Genomic DNA, 16,731 nt, shown 5'->3' on the forward strand with positions numbered 1-16,731 from the left:
ACTAACTATTGATATACCAAAGAAAATGCACGATGCATGTGGAAGCTTTAGCATCCACCGAGTAAGGGAAAATTCTCTCTCTTTTCAATTATATATATCTAATTGTTTAAACAATCCAATCCACCCCCTCACCTGCCTCTCTCTCTCTCTCTCTTTGTATAAGTAATTAATTGTAGTAGTTCAAGTTCATCACACACCCAAACCTTCAAGTAGCTCACATTGCTCTCTTCCTCACCATTCTCATTTGGTTTTATAAGTATTAGGGCTTGATTTGGAGTTTCAAGTAGATAATTAGCACTAGTTTCCTTAATATATAATTTGTGTTACTTCGTCGATCAACATCACATCTCCTTGCACGCACTTCTTCAACAATGGATAGGGTAATGAATTTGGCATCCCAAAAGGCGGTAGTGATCTTCAGTAAGAGCTCTTGCAGCATGTGCCATGCAGTCAAGAGTCTATTCTATGACCTTGGTGTGAACCCAGCGGTTCATGAGCTCGACCAAGATCCAAGTGGAAGGGAGATGGAGAGGGCGCTCCAGAGGCTCGGGTGTAACCCTTCGGTACCAGTTGTATTTATAGGGGTCCAATTAGTGAACTCCACTAGTACAATCATGTCCCTTCGTATTAGCGGTTCTCTGATCCCAATGCTCAAAAAAGCAGGCGCCATTTGGTTGTAATTGGATCATATTGTGCTCTCATACCATGTTAATTAGAATAAAAACGCGGTCGGATTAATTTGTTTAATATCTTAAACCCGACAATGAAACATGGATTATATATGTAACATTTTCTGTTATTAATGATGTTACACTTTCATAATGTGTATGGTATACTTTAGAATAAGTAAGTTTCAGCAAATGTGATTAATTATATATAAAAAAGAATAATCTTATTCTTAATAGTGTTGTTAAATCAATAATATTCCTATTAGTGTTGTTACATCTCCTATAGTCCTGTGTCCTTTCGGATTGATGGTCTTGAATCAATGACAAGACAATCGAACATGCATCTAAATTTAAAATAACATAATTAACGTTGTAACTTAAGAACTAAGTACTTTGATCTACCATACATTACTATTTGATAAACCCACTAATTAAACACTCGGTTTAAAGGCATTGAGCTATTCTAATTATTAAAATCACTATCGAATGATCATTTTGATCAATTCGAGATATGGAGATTTTACTCAAAGCCTTAACCTTTGTCGAATCTAGTCTAGGTTGCAACCTTGAAATTATAACCACTCGGTTTAAAGGGATCAAATGATTTCGATGGTTGAAATCACTATCTGCAGATGGTTGTTTTGATTGATTCGATCCATGGGCATTTTAACCATTAGCGAACAAAGACTGGAGGTTGGACATAACACATCATAATTTATATCATTAAGGTCAAAACTTATTTAATTTTGATCAATTAGGTTTACTAAATAGATTTATGGGTTATATATATTTGTGCATGTGTACGGGGGAAAAGAAATTGAGCTGATCCAATGTATACATTCTAGATCATTATAACAAGAAGTTGGATGGTTACTTTACTCAGCCATGTGGCCTATTCACCCATGAATGAACCCCCACTCAATAGATCTATGCAAATAAATGATAAAACGATGGGTTATTTGATAATTGGATTAACATATTTTTCCCCCTTCTTCTAGTTTAAAATCAAGTGCCTTTCAATAAGCAACAATGAAATGAATTAAAAAATAAATAAACGAAAAGAAAAGAAGATACTTTAAACTAAAATGTATGATTAATTTTGATCAGGTCTCTTTTGCTTGTTTCTTTAAATTGAGGGAAGCTTATTAAATATTCAAGTTGAGAATGAGTTCATATTTGCTTTTCTTGTCCCTATTCAAGTTCTTTTTGGTCATTCTCCCATTCTTTTTAGGATCTTCAACTTGAATATTTCTTTTAATTGGAATTATATAGTCGACCCTCATTTAACTACCTCTGGGGTCAGAATTCGGTTGACGGTGCTGATGGACTCTACCGCACGGATCCGAAGTCGTTACTGTCATCTTCCTTCTCGTTCCGACGTGGTACCTGTCAAAATCATTCGATGCTTAAGTTAGAGAGGCACATGAATAATCTAATCAATTGGTTAGACTTTCAATTCGTCAAAAGATCCTTCCCTTAGTGCAAATAGTGCTATTTATAGATCCTTCCTGCGAATTAAGATTTTCCCTTCTCACGGGGGGTGATCCCGGAAAATCCCCTGATTCCTTGAACCCATAAATGGAATGATAATCTTTTGGATTGGATATACTATACTGGAAGATCTCCTTCGAGATCTCTAGGCTTGATGTGCATGTATCAGGATTACGAGTATTCTTTGACCATCTCTACGTTGCCTAGCAGATCAGGTCTTATTCTAACCAAACTAGGCGCTCTCTGCTTTGGCCTGTCCTGCTGTTGGGTAGTGCTCATGTGCTGATCTGTGCATGGTACCGTTTGACCGGCCTGGACACGTGTTCGATTTAAATAATTACGTGATTATTTCCCTATACAATACCCAATATTGAGTACCATAAATTATAATCAATCTTATTATTGTCTTATAAATTTTTTCTTTTAACTTAATGGGTATTATAGTACAATAGAAAGTATATGTAGTTCGTCTCAGAGTTTTGATCCCAATCTTCGATCGAGTTAGTTTCAATCCCTTACTCTCGAGAATGGGGTTTCTAGCTTAGCTCATCTGTGCCAGTTTTTTTTTTTTTTTTTTAAAGAAGTTATATTGGACTTAAACTTATAGCCTCAAAATTACATTGCAATGAGTCAAGCAAGCGCAAACTCATTACAAATTAATTATTTTATTTAAAAACTAAGAAATTTTAGTTGATTGCGTTGATTTTCATATTTTACAAAGATTTTAAAATATCATGTAAGTCATCTTCAATCTTGGATGAGTTGTCTCTAAGATAACTGATTTGTTTGAGTCATCTTGGTCTTGGACTGAAATTATGAATCTCATATGTCTTTAATACGTATCCGTTTAGTTGTATGAAGGTGTTGGGTTTAAATGAAGTCCCAAAGAGAAGGAGAATCTTCATCATTTTTAAATATAATATCACTTATGATGGTGATTAGGATTGCAAATATTGGAACCAATCATACTTGAAACCTGATATGATAACTTTTGGACATGGATCAAAGATTTGGTTTCCGATAATGACCAAATTGATCACCTATCGATTTGGTTCTATGCCAACCATGTTCTACTACCATAATTAAAATGTGAGAAAGTATGTAAATTGTATTGAGTACTATTTTTTGTGTAGCTTTATGAGTTTTTTTTTTTTTCATAATTTATTTGTCAAATTAAATTTGGTGGGATATAGAACCAATCTGATTGTTATCAGATCGTATTGAGACACTATTATTTAGGTTCAATAAAAAGTTGATAAGGGCCTAGTTCGTTCCTTTTTGGATCAGTTCGGGGTCCAATCCTATCTATAACGAAACCAATCCAAGAATAATAAAAAAAGAAATAAGATCATCGATGCAGGCACACACAAACATAGAGATTTACGCGCTTCCCTCCTGACTGAGGTATATACATCAACATATCCATGCCAATTCTGTTATATAATTAAAGAAAATAGTCTCTATTACATATTAACATCCTTTCACCGAAAGGAAAATATATCTTTTGTTTGTCGTAGTTTACCATACAAAATAAAACAAGAACAAATACTAAAATCTTGACAAACAAGGGTCGATCCACAAAGACAATGTTTGATTTTTTTATTTTTTATTTTTTATTGTAACTCAAGAATACGACTAAAATTTGAGGTAACTAAAACTGATTTGTAAAAGTTGAAACTAAAAAAAAAATAGTAAACTATGGCTAAAGAGAAAGATTGTAGTGTAAGATTTAGATCACTTGAATCCACCAGGAGCATACCATCTCATCAATTTTGTCTTTGTGTTTTTGTCTCTATCCTATCAACAATCTAATGTTGTTAGATCGGAAGATTAAACCTGTTAAACACAAATAAAAGATCTAAAATATGAGATTCAATTTAATAAGATGAATTCAAGAAATTATTTATGATATTCCCAACAAAGCATGATTTAGCTTCAACTTATTTAAGTTTAAATCATCAAAATCTGGAAAATAGAAAATAGATTTGATGATCTCTTCTTAGCAAGTTATCATCACCATTAAATAATAAAAAACATATTCAAAACAAATAAATTGACTAAGAAGATCTTGTTCTGGCTTCATTAACCTCTTTAATAAAGGTTTAGCCAAGGATAATTGCAAGTATAATAAAAGTAGGTATTTAAAAGAGTAAGAAAGAAAAGATGAGTGCTTCTTTTATTTATCTTCTCTTGAAATTGATATTATCTCGTTGCTTACAAAGCTTGAACAATAACTAAAGCTAAAACTTAAAAAGAATTGATAAAAAAAAAGAAGAGAGAGGTGAGAGATGTAAGAGATATCTTTGACTTTGGTCTGGTCTCTATTTATAGAGCCAGATTAGGATTTCTTAAGCCAGAACATCTGTGCATATCAATAAAAATCCAAACCCTAATCTATTACATCACAGATCAAACTTTCATTATGCTGCACGGATCCTGAGGTTTAGCTCATCGACTTTATTGCGCTGCCAGTAGGGTTCATCGCACTGTAGCTCTTGTCGGCCTAATGGGCCTGATTTTTGGTCTGGGTCTATGTCTTGGGCTCCTAGCTACATTGTGCTCTTGCAATTTGCTTGGTTTTTTCCATTTGGATCTCTTGCCTTTGACTTATCACAAATAATTAACCAAAATTAAACTAGATATCAAAATAAATTTGAAAATAACAAAAATATGGACTATGAATGCATTATCTCTAATTAGGAGATTTAAATATATTTTATCCTTAAAATCTCTGTAATTAGGATCTTAAAATTGACTTTCTAGGCTCTGATCATCTCCTAAGAAACACAATTAGGATTTTACATAATAAAAATAAAATTATGAAAATATCCTTAAAATTAGATTGGTCCCAATTTTGACTAGTCCAATCCAAATATTCCATTGATAGCTCTATGGGCATCAGTGATCCAATAGTGGTCCCATCATCGAGTAATAATGGGGCCCACATCCTTGTACGTCTGGAATCTATAATTTGGAGAAGAAACCGTCTGATTGGCCTTCACATTGTCGATGTGATATAATAATTTGTTCCATATCTTATGGAATAAAGGGTCTCATGGGATAGGAGGGGAAAAGGTAGAGCAATTTGTACAGATGTGTACCTTCATCCCCACACCCACACCACACCCACACCCAAAGTGTGATGCTAGGACCCGCTGGTGCATTCTTGGGACATCTAAAAAAGTTCATATTCCACCCCCCACTAACCTACCCATCTACATCTATACGCATCTACTTCATCTGTTTTGGAACCTGGCATAAGGTACATGGCATGTCATATGCATGGACATAGGTAAGATGATCATTCACACATGTCATGTAGATCTACGCCCTGATGACAATGTTACACAACACAAAATATGAATATCATATCTTATTGATGATAAGTATCATGCAACATATTAATGCTATGGGACCGATAAAAAAACATAATGCTACGAGGGCACTAAATTTCTCTTAACACATTGAGATGCATGGTGTGAAGTTCGAGTCCATTTTGATCTTCTTCTTCAATGTTATCTGGAATTTGTAATTCTGGCAAGTAATCCACAAATCACACTTCAACGTTCAAATTAATTTTTTTATTTTAATAGTCACTTAGTCTATCAGCTAACCACTTTAGTTGCCCCTTTCAATGCATTTCTCTGACACCATATATATATATATATATAGGGTCCCGTTCGGCACCCTAAGTTTTACCACACACTTTAACAAACGCGTTTTGTCCTACATGGGTTAGAAGTTTTGGAATGGGCTGATTTTTGGTGAGGATGATCATCCTCACCAAAAATCAGCTCATTCCAAAACTTCTAACCCCATCAAAAATGATTTACAAAAAATGGACGGTCCACGATTTTTCAACGTGTAAACATGGGGCTAAACATTTCATAATAGGCTGATTTTTGGGGAGGATGATCTTCTAATCATAGAGATCATCCTCACCAAAAATCAGCCCATTCCAAAACTTCTAACCCATGTAGGACAAAAAACGTTTGTTAAAGTTTGTGGTAAAACTTAGGGTGCTGAACATTTCCCATATATATATGGGAAATGTTCAGCACCCTAAGTTTTACCACAAACTTTAACAAACGTTTTTTGTCCTACATGGGTTAGAAGTTTTGGAATGGGCTGATTTTTGGTGAGGATGATCTCTATGATTAGAAGATCATCCTCCCCAAAAATCAGCCTATTATGAAATGTTAGCCCCATGTTTACACGTTGAAAAATCGTGGACCGTCCATTTTTTGTAAATCATTTTTGATGGGGTTAGAAGTTTTGGAATGAGCTGATTTTTGGTGAGGATGATCTCCTCACCATAGAGATCATACTCACCAAAAATCAGCCCATTCCGAAACTTCTAACCCATGTAGGACAAAACGCGTTTGTTAAAGTGTGTGGTAAAACTTAGGGTGCCGAACGGGACCCTATATATATATGGGTCCCTATCCGTGGCCAACAGTTTGGCAAACATTTTGGCAAACACTTTTTCAAAACATGGGTTAGAGGTCTTGGAATGGGCTGATTTTTGGTGAGGATGATCTCTACGGTGAGGAGATCATCCTCACCAAAAATCAGCTCATTCCAAAACTTCTAGCCCCATTTTACAAGTTGAAAAATCGTGAACCGTCCATTTTTTGTAAACCATTTTTGATGAGGTTAGAAGTTTTGGAATGGGCTGATTTTTGGTGATGATGATCTCCTCACCATAGAGATCATCCTCACCAAAAATCAGCCCATTCCAAGACCTCTAACCCATGTTTTGAAAAATGTGTTTGCCAAAATGTTTGCCAAACTGTTGGCCATTGATCGCTACCCTATATATATATATACACATTCTTAGGATCCCTTGACTCCTAAGAATGACTCATGACAAAAACACATGATCCTAACCCTTTAATGCAAAATCCAATGGTAGAGATTTAGCATCAGGATAAGTATCTCCAAGATTGTGTTATCAAGATACTCCTAAATTTCAGTCATTCTTAGGTGTTAACTGATCCCAACCTATATTTATATGGTGAGGAGGTCATCCTCACCAAAAATCAGCCCATTCGGAAATTTCTAACCCCATAAAAAATGGATGGTCTACGATTCTTCAACTTGTAAATATGGGACTAGAAATTTCGGAATGGGCTGATTTTTGGTGAGGATGATCTTCTCACCATAGAGATCATCCTCACCAAAAATCAGCCCATTCCAAAACTGCTAACCCATGTAAGACAAAACACGTAGGGTGCCGAACATTTTCCATATGTATATATATATATATATGTACGTGCATTGATCGATTGGTGGGGCAAACCATGTCTCTAAGGATTGTTTTAATTTAGTACATTTCTTAGAGTTCCAAGGTCTTCCTTCATCTACTATTTGCATTGTTTCCTAGCTATCCCTATCGAGTCTAGACATTTTATGGACTGTTCGAGTTCAAAAAACCTTCTCACACTGTCTGGTGTTCAAAAGCACTTTCGGGATCAAAATTATGGATGATGACTACAATATCATCCAAAATATTTCTTAGACATTAACTAAATTTTAGAAACATGACCATTTTTTTTAAATAGTTACCAAAATATCCGAATAAATCCTTTCTCGAGAAATTCTCCTAAACATACTCAGCACATCACCAATTTTGCATGAGATATTTTCATAGAAATGATTAAAAAGGAAGTGTTTTTGTAGTAGCTCTTCACCTAGCTGCACTGTATTCCTAAATGAGGCCTTGGGAACTTAAAAATAAATTTATTTTACTACTTTGATAAATTTAAAATAGTAACAAAAATAAAAACTTTTGACAGAAAATTTTGCCAAGAAGACTTTCATATTGGGCACTACTTGATTAATTGTGGCCCTTTTATCTAATTCTTTTTGTTTTTCAATTTTGGTTCTTATTCTTTTAGGCTTTACTTGAATTGAATGGGAATCTTGATACAAGAAAGAAAAGCTGATTTCTCATGGATAAAATTCCAACTCATGATATGCTCCTTAGATAGATACATGTAGCACAAAATCAGAAAAACTAGAAAAAGGAATTATTTGAGATATAAGTAGGAAGTACCCCCACCCCCACCCAAAAAAGAATTGGTAGCTCACATTTTCCTTCTGAAATAGAAGGAAAGGAAATGGTCAACTCTCATTTTTCCAACTTATAATAAATTCAAATTACACCAGTTTGTGGATTTAATGTGTACTGTACATCAACTAATATTATTTTGAAAAATATATTATATAATCTAGTAAAATATGACTACCTTTCGACACAATGTATTATTCCTGAATAATATAAAATTTAAAAAATGTATTATTGTCTTCAAAATTTTGAAAAATAATCCTAATTATAGTTAATTATACCATTACCATAATTTTTTATATGCCAAATTGCTAATTATGGTGATATTTTTTGATGTTCAAGATAAGTTTTACATTGTGGGGGTACACTAAATTTATTATTATTATTTTTTTGACATGGTATCCCCGTTGGTAGCGGGCCGGGCCCCGGTTCATCAGACAGCCCGTAGGACAGGCCTGATCCAGTTTTTCCAGCCATACCCGACAGGACTAAATCCATGGCCGCATGCACCGACCCACACAACACATGTGGCAATTAATCAAGGATGGTCCAGAGTTTTGAAATCACAACCTAGAGGAGCAAACTCTAGTTATGCGTCTTACCGCTGAGGCACACCCTTGGTGGGTAAATTTATTATTGGTTATTTTAAATTTTTTTTTTCCTAATACGTTGGGCCATATATACTGTTCTTAACTATCCCATTCCTCAATACTCTCTGATCTGAAAAACATCAAAGACTATGATAATGTAATAGAAAATAGAGAATTTTATTGAAAATGGATTATGAAACATGAACCTTAATAGAATGTATATAAAAATTATTATTTTTATTATTATTTGCTAAGTGAGGTAGGTGAATAGTATTAATTGATTAGCATACAAAAATTAATTTGAAAGGCCTACTTCCTACAATTACAAATTTAGTCACTTAGAAATTCCAGAGACCCATAATGACTCGGATTTCTAGGCCATTCGTTCGACTGTTTTATTTTGGTATTTCTAGGCCATCTGAGCATCCTACAATACCTCTTTTTGGTTGAGAAAGAAGCTAGAGCAGCAGTCAGTTGATTTCCTTCTTTGAGAATGTATGACAATTGCTAAGTTGTATCTTTATTTTGTAAGTAAGTTTGTGAGTGCGGACATCTATATCAAAGTGATTATACAAGAAAAGAATCAAGAAACAATGATTTTACATGGTTCACTACGTGAAAAAGGGATAAACCCGATGCCAAACTCTATCAACTTTGGCTAAATTTGACAAACCTTGGTGTCAAATTTACCCTTTTTTCTTCACGTAGTAATTCCTCTATACCTATGCCCACATGTAAGAGATGAGAGAATTTTAGTGTTGTTTTTGAAAACGATTATAAAAATTGTAGCTTTCCCTATCCGATATAAACTCTCTTGAAATTTCCAGCATTCCATATTTGTGTCAACTTAGGAACCCATATTGGATATTTGATGAAGGAAACCAATTAGGACCTTAATTTAAGACATCTAACCCAACAAATACTAACCATCCAAAGTTCCTGATCAAGGAACCCCCTGTTAACTAATGCGCCCACTACATGAAAAAAATGGGTAAATTTGACATTAAGATCTGTTGAATTTAATCAAATTATGTTAAATTCGGTGGACCTTGACGTCAAATTTACCCCTTTTTCACCTAATGGCCTTAAAGAGCATGTGAGTTGATTTCAAAAATGTTCTTAAGATGATTAAAATTGTGTTCAACGATGCAATAATTAATTAACTTCTAGTTAAAATTTCATTTTTCTTTTTTATTTGAACCTCACCTTTTGTCTTCTTGAAGGTACATTTGTACGGTCCTCACATTTAAATTATGTAGAGCTTTTGTTAAAGTTGTTTTTTATTCCAATTCTAGTGCCACAAAAGGGTCACTATCAAGCAAATGATCAGGTTAATCTTGGAATCCACTGAAATATCTGGCACAATATTCTCCTCTCATTTTCATTTTCTTTCGTAATCTTGTTAAACAATCCAATCCAATCCACTCCACATTCCACCACTACCCTCACCTTCATGTATAAATAAGTCACAATGGGAGCTCAAGCTCATCACACCAAAATCTTCAAGCATTCACAAGCTCCATACCTATTTTGCATTTTCGACTAGTGTTTTAGATCATCGTTTGACATAATCCATCCAAATTAATCTCCATTCGAGCGATAAATATAACGAAGATTTTACATATACTTCTTAGTTTGTAGCCACGATGGAGAGGGTGTCAAGATTGGTGTCCCAAAAGGCGGTGGTAATCTTCAGTAAGAGCTCTTGTTGCATGTGTCACACAATCAAGAGCCTTTTCTCTGATATTGGGGTCAATGCCACGGTTTATGAACTCGAAGAAGACCCAAAAGGGAGAGATATAGAGAAGGCACTCTTGAGGGAAGGGTGTAATCCTTCTGTACCGGCCGTGTTCATAGGTGGTGAATTGGTGGGCGGGGCCAATGAGGTGATGGCCCGTCACCTCAATGGCTCCCTAATCTCATTGCTCAAAGATGCTGGAGCCATCTGGCTTTAATCAAGTGATTTTTACTCTGCTTTGATACTATGTAAGAAAAATAAGCTTCGTCAGCTATAGTAAGCGTAGTGCAATAAGGAGGTGTCTTGTAAGCTATGAGTGCTTTTTAAAGCTATCGAGTTCCCTAGCTGTTGTGTCTTGTAAGTCCCTTTGATAGTCATTAATAAAAGTTATCTTTAGAAACATTTGCCCATAATGTTACCTTTGGAATACTCACGTATTTCTTGTACTTAGTTCGGTTAAATGTACTTAAACCGGTGGCCGTGCATTATACATGACTCTTCTAATCCCAAATGATATTTAAGACTTGTTGTCAAACATTCAACTGAGATAAGAAAAAAAAACACAGATTTCCTAGAGATCAATCCTAATTTTCTAAGGATCAATGTTGATTTTGTAAGGATATTTTTTTAATGGAAATCTCTAGGATTATTCTCCTATCTCAACCTTTCATTTGGCCTTCTGTATTCCTCCACATCCAAAAAGCTCGAGAAAAAAAATTGGGTCAGGATTTTCTTAGGATCAATGTTGATTTTGTAAGGATAATTTTTTAATGGAAATCTCTAGGATTATTCTCCTATCTCAACCTTTCATTTGGCCTTCTGTATTCCTCCACATCCAAAAAGCTCGAGAAAAAAAATTGGGTCAGGATTTTCTTACTTGTGATATGCCATCGATGGATTAAAGAGGGAAGAGGAGATAGAATGGTTGCGAGGGGAATAGAGAGGAATTTAGGAGAGTTGTTGAAGATTATTAGTACAGTAGACTCAAGAAAAGATCTTCAGTTAAAGCATTTTTTGTCTTTTGTTTTTGTTTTTCTATAAAGAAGTGCAGGATATAAAAATACAAGGAAGTTCTTAGCTGATTTGGCTAGCCTTAGTGATGCTTATGTGCAAGGTTCTGGACTTGGTGACACAAATAGGCAAGTGTTGGGGTTCATCGCACAAACTTGATGTTATAGGGTATTGATGCACACCTTATTACAAATTTACAATACATCACATTCTAATGCGACCTCGCTTAGACATCCTGCCAATAGTTTTGGGAGGCTTAAAATGAATTTTCTCCTCAAAGCATCAAACTTTGCACCCTCTATCATGCTCCATGAATCTATCAACTCTGGTTGCATGACATTGATCCCCACTCCCCAAGCATGACACCTTCCTAGACATGTTACATGACAAATTTGGTACAATTGCCACTATGAGTGATGATGTGTAAGTCCTACTAAGCATAAATTAACGTAATTTAAGATTATTGAGACCTTCTTTAGTACAACATATGGCTAGCTCACCTCAGTTACTCTTCATGACAGTCATCTACATTGATTTTATCCAGATTCCTATTATGGATTATAGTTAATGTCATCATATTTCATGTATATCAATAATTGATATATAGGTGGCTCAAAGTGTGTGTTGAGTATTGTCTTGTATTTTATTTTTCAGTTATATTAGGATTGGTTTTCTAGCTATATTAGGATAGTGGTAACCAACCATTATCCCATTGGGTTAAGAACTCCACTCCACTTCTAATTGGAATCCTAATAGATCTTTAGTCTTCCCCCTTATATATATTTGAGTATTGGGTTGTATTCTATTCTAAGGTAAGTCTTCTAAGGCTTAAGAGATAAAGGAAGAGAGGTGTACAAGGATTTAAGGGCTTGGGTTTTAGGTTAAAATCTTGAGTGATTATTTCTTGTATTGTTTTCCTTTGATTTCTTAGGGAAGAAGACTGGATTTGTCCGTAGATATAAGCATCGTTATCGAACCACGTAAATCTTGGTGTTATTTGATTTACTTCTTAATTTTCTTTGCTATTTTCTTCGTAATCGTATTGAATATGAATCTTTAAATTCACAACAATATGTACATGTTTCATATTCATATGCGAATAAATTTTTTTTTATCACATTTTTACCCCAAAATTCTATCATGTTGAGAAATTTTGTTTTTCATGAAAGACACCTTTCTAACTATCTTTCAAGTAGTCTAAATTTATAACAATGCGAAGTTAATTCATTTATTTATTGCATCAATCATATTTATCAAATGGAAAATGCTGAAGTAATATTGCAATTGACATCGTTTCAGACATTGCTGATGTGGATGTGTCTATAGAACCATGATGCTTTTCATCAAGATATGAGTGAGAAGCATTTATGGTTTTGTGCACAAACGATGTCAATTTCAATGTTACTCCAACACGACCTTATCCAATTGTCTCATCTTTATTTCTTTCTTTTCTTTTTTCTCAATTAGAAAAGGGGTTTTATTTTATTTTAATCTAATTTTCAAAATATCATAACTTTCAATCAATATATTTGTTGTAATTAAATAAAATATTTGAATCTTTTAAAAGATAACCATATTAAATACATTTAGTTAAATATATATTTATTACAAAACTTTATATATAATATTTCTAGACTTTTTTTTTTGTGACCATTGATCATGATGGAAATAAAAATAATAATATAGCTATTGTGCCTTGCTCATTTATCTTTTTATTTTTCTTAAATTACTTTTACATTTTGTAGTATTTATGGACAGCATCATTTCAAAACTCGTCCTTGATAATGGTGTTGAGAAATTGACCAAAAATAGCAAGAAATAAAATAAATACAAAAAATAAAACACAAAGATTTATGAGATTCACTCTTTATAACATGGGCTACATCCTTAGACAATCCAAGATGCATCTTTGGATGGCTTGAGGTGATCATTTGATTATTAAAGCGAATACTCACTTGTGTACGTGTAGGGGTGTAGACCAGTGAGTTGTATGTCATTGTTGACAATAAATTTCATGATATACTTTGAGATATGTAAACTAAAATCACAAATGATTTTATTGATTTTTGATAATAATGGTAATACAAACATCAGTGCATTCGTTCGATAGAGCGTTATTCTCTGATTAATAGTCAATTACAATGAATAATGGTGTGTGTAGCTTTCATCTCTCCAGGCTTCGCACTTTATCAGTTGAGCAGTTAGTTCTTAATTTGTAGACGTTAGCTTGGTACTTGATTTTTTGTGGGGTTTCTTCTCTTTGAGCTTTGCGATTGATCGGCCAAAAATGATTTTTGTATTTGTAAAGAAAGGTTTTAGGCTTGATTTTCTCCAGAGGCTTTATAGATCTTTATTGTAGATTTTCTTATATCTAGACTTTAGATTTAATGTATTAGAAATGATTTATGTGCTTCTAGATAAGGGCTTTTAGGCTTAATCTTTTATGGAGTCTTGTTGTAGACTTTTTTTTTCTTTTGGGGTTTAACGTTTGATCGTTTAAGAAAGATTTCTTAACCTTCAGAGAAGGAATTTTAGGTTTTGATCTTCTCTTTAATCGAAGTCCAAGCCTATCTTGAAGAGCCTTGTTTTATCTTTGAAAGAAGACGTGAGAGCTTCTTCTTCTTTAGAGGGAGAGCTTCTATCTTTTGAAACAAAATGATCTAGGGATCCCTCCAAATGAAGGAGGCTTTAGTATTCATAGACTTGAGGTAAATTCATTCTTCTAATTATGCCTTAACTTAATAAGCTTTGATTAGTTGGCCTAGCGATTAATTTTGTCCAGTTCCAATTTTAAGGACTTTATAAATTTTTGGTGGGCCAAACTCATTTATTTGAATGTAAGACCCAACATATAATGTGAATCACTTAGGCTTTCTTAGACCATGAATTTTATCTATGAAAACTCAAAAACTCAAACTTTAGAAGACTTATCTCAACCAATATTAATTTGGATGTTTGGACCTAATTGCGGCTTTTAGGAATTTTGTTTTGATTTATAAAATTTGTAAGTGCCTTTTTAAAATTTTGATGCCTATAATCGCCTAGCAAGCAAATAGTTATTTTCTTTGACAAACACCACATCAGTGTTCCAACAAATTAATTTTGATGGAGTAGAAGACCATCTATAAAAAATGATGAGAAAAAAGCTAATGGGTCTCATAGGTGAAAAAAACATCTCATTACGGTATGCATTTCAAGGATTATATGGTCGAAAAATTATCATAATTTGATATATTTTTTTTTCCGCTTTGGTGGGCCCCACGTACCAACCACCCTAGCATGTATTTCGCATCTACATGCAACCACTTTTATGTGGAGGGATATATAAAGATTTGAAGGAATGATTTGAGGAGCAAACTCAGTCGTCCTTACCATCTCAACAAACCCTTGATAATATAATTTGATATCTATTAACCCAATTTATTAAAAAAAAGTTAGATGACTTGAACGAGTCAACTCGATATGGTTGCTTGAAATCAGATGGGAAATTGGGTTTGAAAACCATAATTTAGATAGTGCCCTTTTGCATGCTTTTGCATTTATTTATCAACAGAATAACCTTGAATACGAATAAAGAGGGTGGTGCCAAATTAATATCTACTAAAAGTAACCAAAATTTGTGGTTTACTGCAGGCATCTATCTCAAAGAAGATGTGCTCGAAAGCAACTAAAGATGAAAGCTAATCTTACTAGTCTTGATAAATATATGAACAAAAGATTCTTTTTATCACAAAATCGGACGGCTTGTTGATGGGGTATGGTTTGATTGGCATTACTCCTCCATATGTCACCGGTCATCCTAACCATTGATTTGCTGGACATCATTTTCTCGACATTGTTTGTAGTTGTATTGTCTCAATAATAGTCGTTGGATAACAAGTTATATGGTGATCAATTTCATAAGGGGTAAGAAAAGAAAACCAAGACTTGTCTCATATGATATATGGTTCCTACGTCAATGGGTTCAGTTCCTAAAAAAATTAGAACCATAGCCACTATATTTTTTTGGTTCCAGTTCCAATTCTAATTCCGATTCTAAGTAGAACTGGAACCACCAAGTATCACGTGTACCTGTGGATTTCGATTCTTAAGAATTCAATTAGGAAAAAAATTATTTCAAAATCATTATACAAAAATTTCTCTTCTAAAAAATAACATATTATCTATTAAGTATCAACTTATTAATAATTTGTTCTACTAAAACTATGATTTATTTATTTTTTTTCCGAAAATTATAATTCATCTTCTTTACAAGTATTAAACTTTAAGAATAGTTGACCTATTTTAAACTTCAATAGTTAGTTTATATGAAAATTTTAAAAGAAATTTATATGTAATTTTAAAATATATGAAAATCTTAAATCATTTGTAATGTAAAAGTAAATAACAAAATAAATCGGCTTTGGGTACTCTTGGGTACCCATAAGATAAAACCTAATGGTTCCAAATCCTTTTGGTTTGATTTTATATTAAACCTGGCTCTAATCGATTTCAATAAAAAGAGAATCGGAATTGGAATTTTCTATTTTGGTTTCAGGTAAATGGGTACCCATTGAAAACTTTAATAGTGCCAATTCCTAATAACTAAGCATTGTCAAAAGGGTGTATTTGTCATTTTCATTTATCTCTTGTAAAAGATCATGATCAAAGGACCTATGTCAATAGTTTTAAAATATAGAGGTATCTCAAATATTAAACAAAATGCAGAGAGGCATGAAAAAATCACCCTTTTTTAAAAGATGATTTAGACATACTCGTAGGACTATCAATAGATCGGATTGGGTCGATTTGGCATCAATCCGACAAGTATTGGATGTGGAACTGATCTGATAAGTATCATATTGGGTTATTAATGGATCAAATTTTTATCGTATCTCAATATTAAGATCCAGACCTGATCCAATAATAATCAAATTAGGTTCGACTCAGACCAAAATCCGATTTGATGTACACAATCTAAATAAACTTCGCACATTTAAATGAATATATAATATAATTTCTATCATTTTATTGGATCTAGTCCTTATCGAATCGAGACATAGTCAATGAAGATCCGATCCAATAAAATCTTTATGAGAATCTAAATCATTGATTCAGACCCAAAGTTATTAGATCAAAATAGATTGAATTTCGGGTCTTATATGATTCACTGTAAACCTTACA

The 16,731-nt window shown here is 33.5% G+C and overlaps 1 protein-coding gene and 1 pseudogene across 1 annotated transcript; both read left to right on the forward strand.

Annotated features, from left to right (window-relative positions):
• Positions 1-335: 335 nt before the first annotated feature.
• On the forward strand, positions 336-680 carry LOC147395944 (putative glutaredoxin-C14). The gene has a single exon (XM_086450807.1). It carries the CDS (start codon positions 372-374, stop codon positions 678-680), a length of 309 nt encoding a protein of 102 aa, XP_086306933.1. The 5' UTR covers positions 336-371.
• Positions 681-10,283: 9,603 nt separating this feature from the next.
• LOC147395945 (monothiol glutaredoxin-S3 pseudogene) lies at positions 10,284-10,957 on the forward strand (annotated as a pseudogene).
• Positions 10,958-16,731: the final 5,774 nt, after the last annotated feature.

Source organism: Akebia trifoliata, chromosome 8 (genome assembly GCF_017979445.1).
Source record: "Akebia trifoliata isolate Shusen 1 chromosome 8, ASM1797944v1, whole genome shotgun sequence".
In the NCBI taxonomy this organism is placed as follows: Eukaryota; Viridiplantae; Streptophyta; class Magnoliopsida; order Ranunculales; family Lardizabalaceae; genus Akebia; species Akebia trifoliata.

Excerpts from the sequence above, each read along its gene's own strand:
- LOC147395944 (XM_086450807.1), top strand. The coding sequence starts at position 372 with ATGGATAGGGTAATGAATTTGGCATCCCAAAAGGCGGTAGTGATCTTC.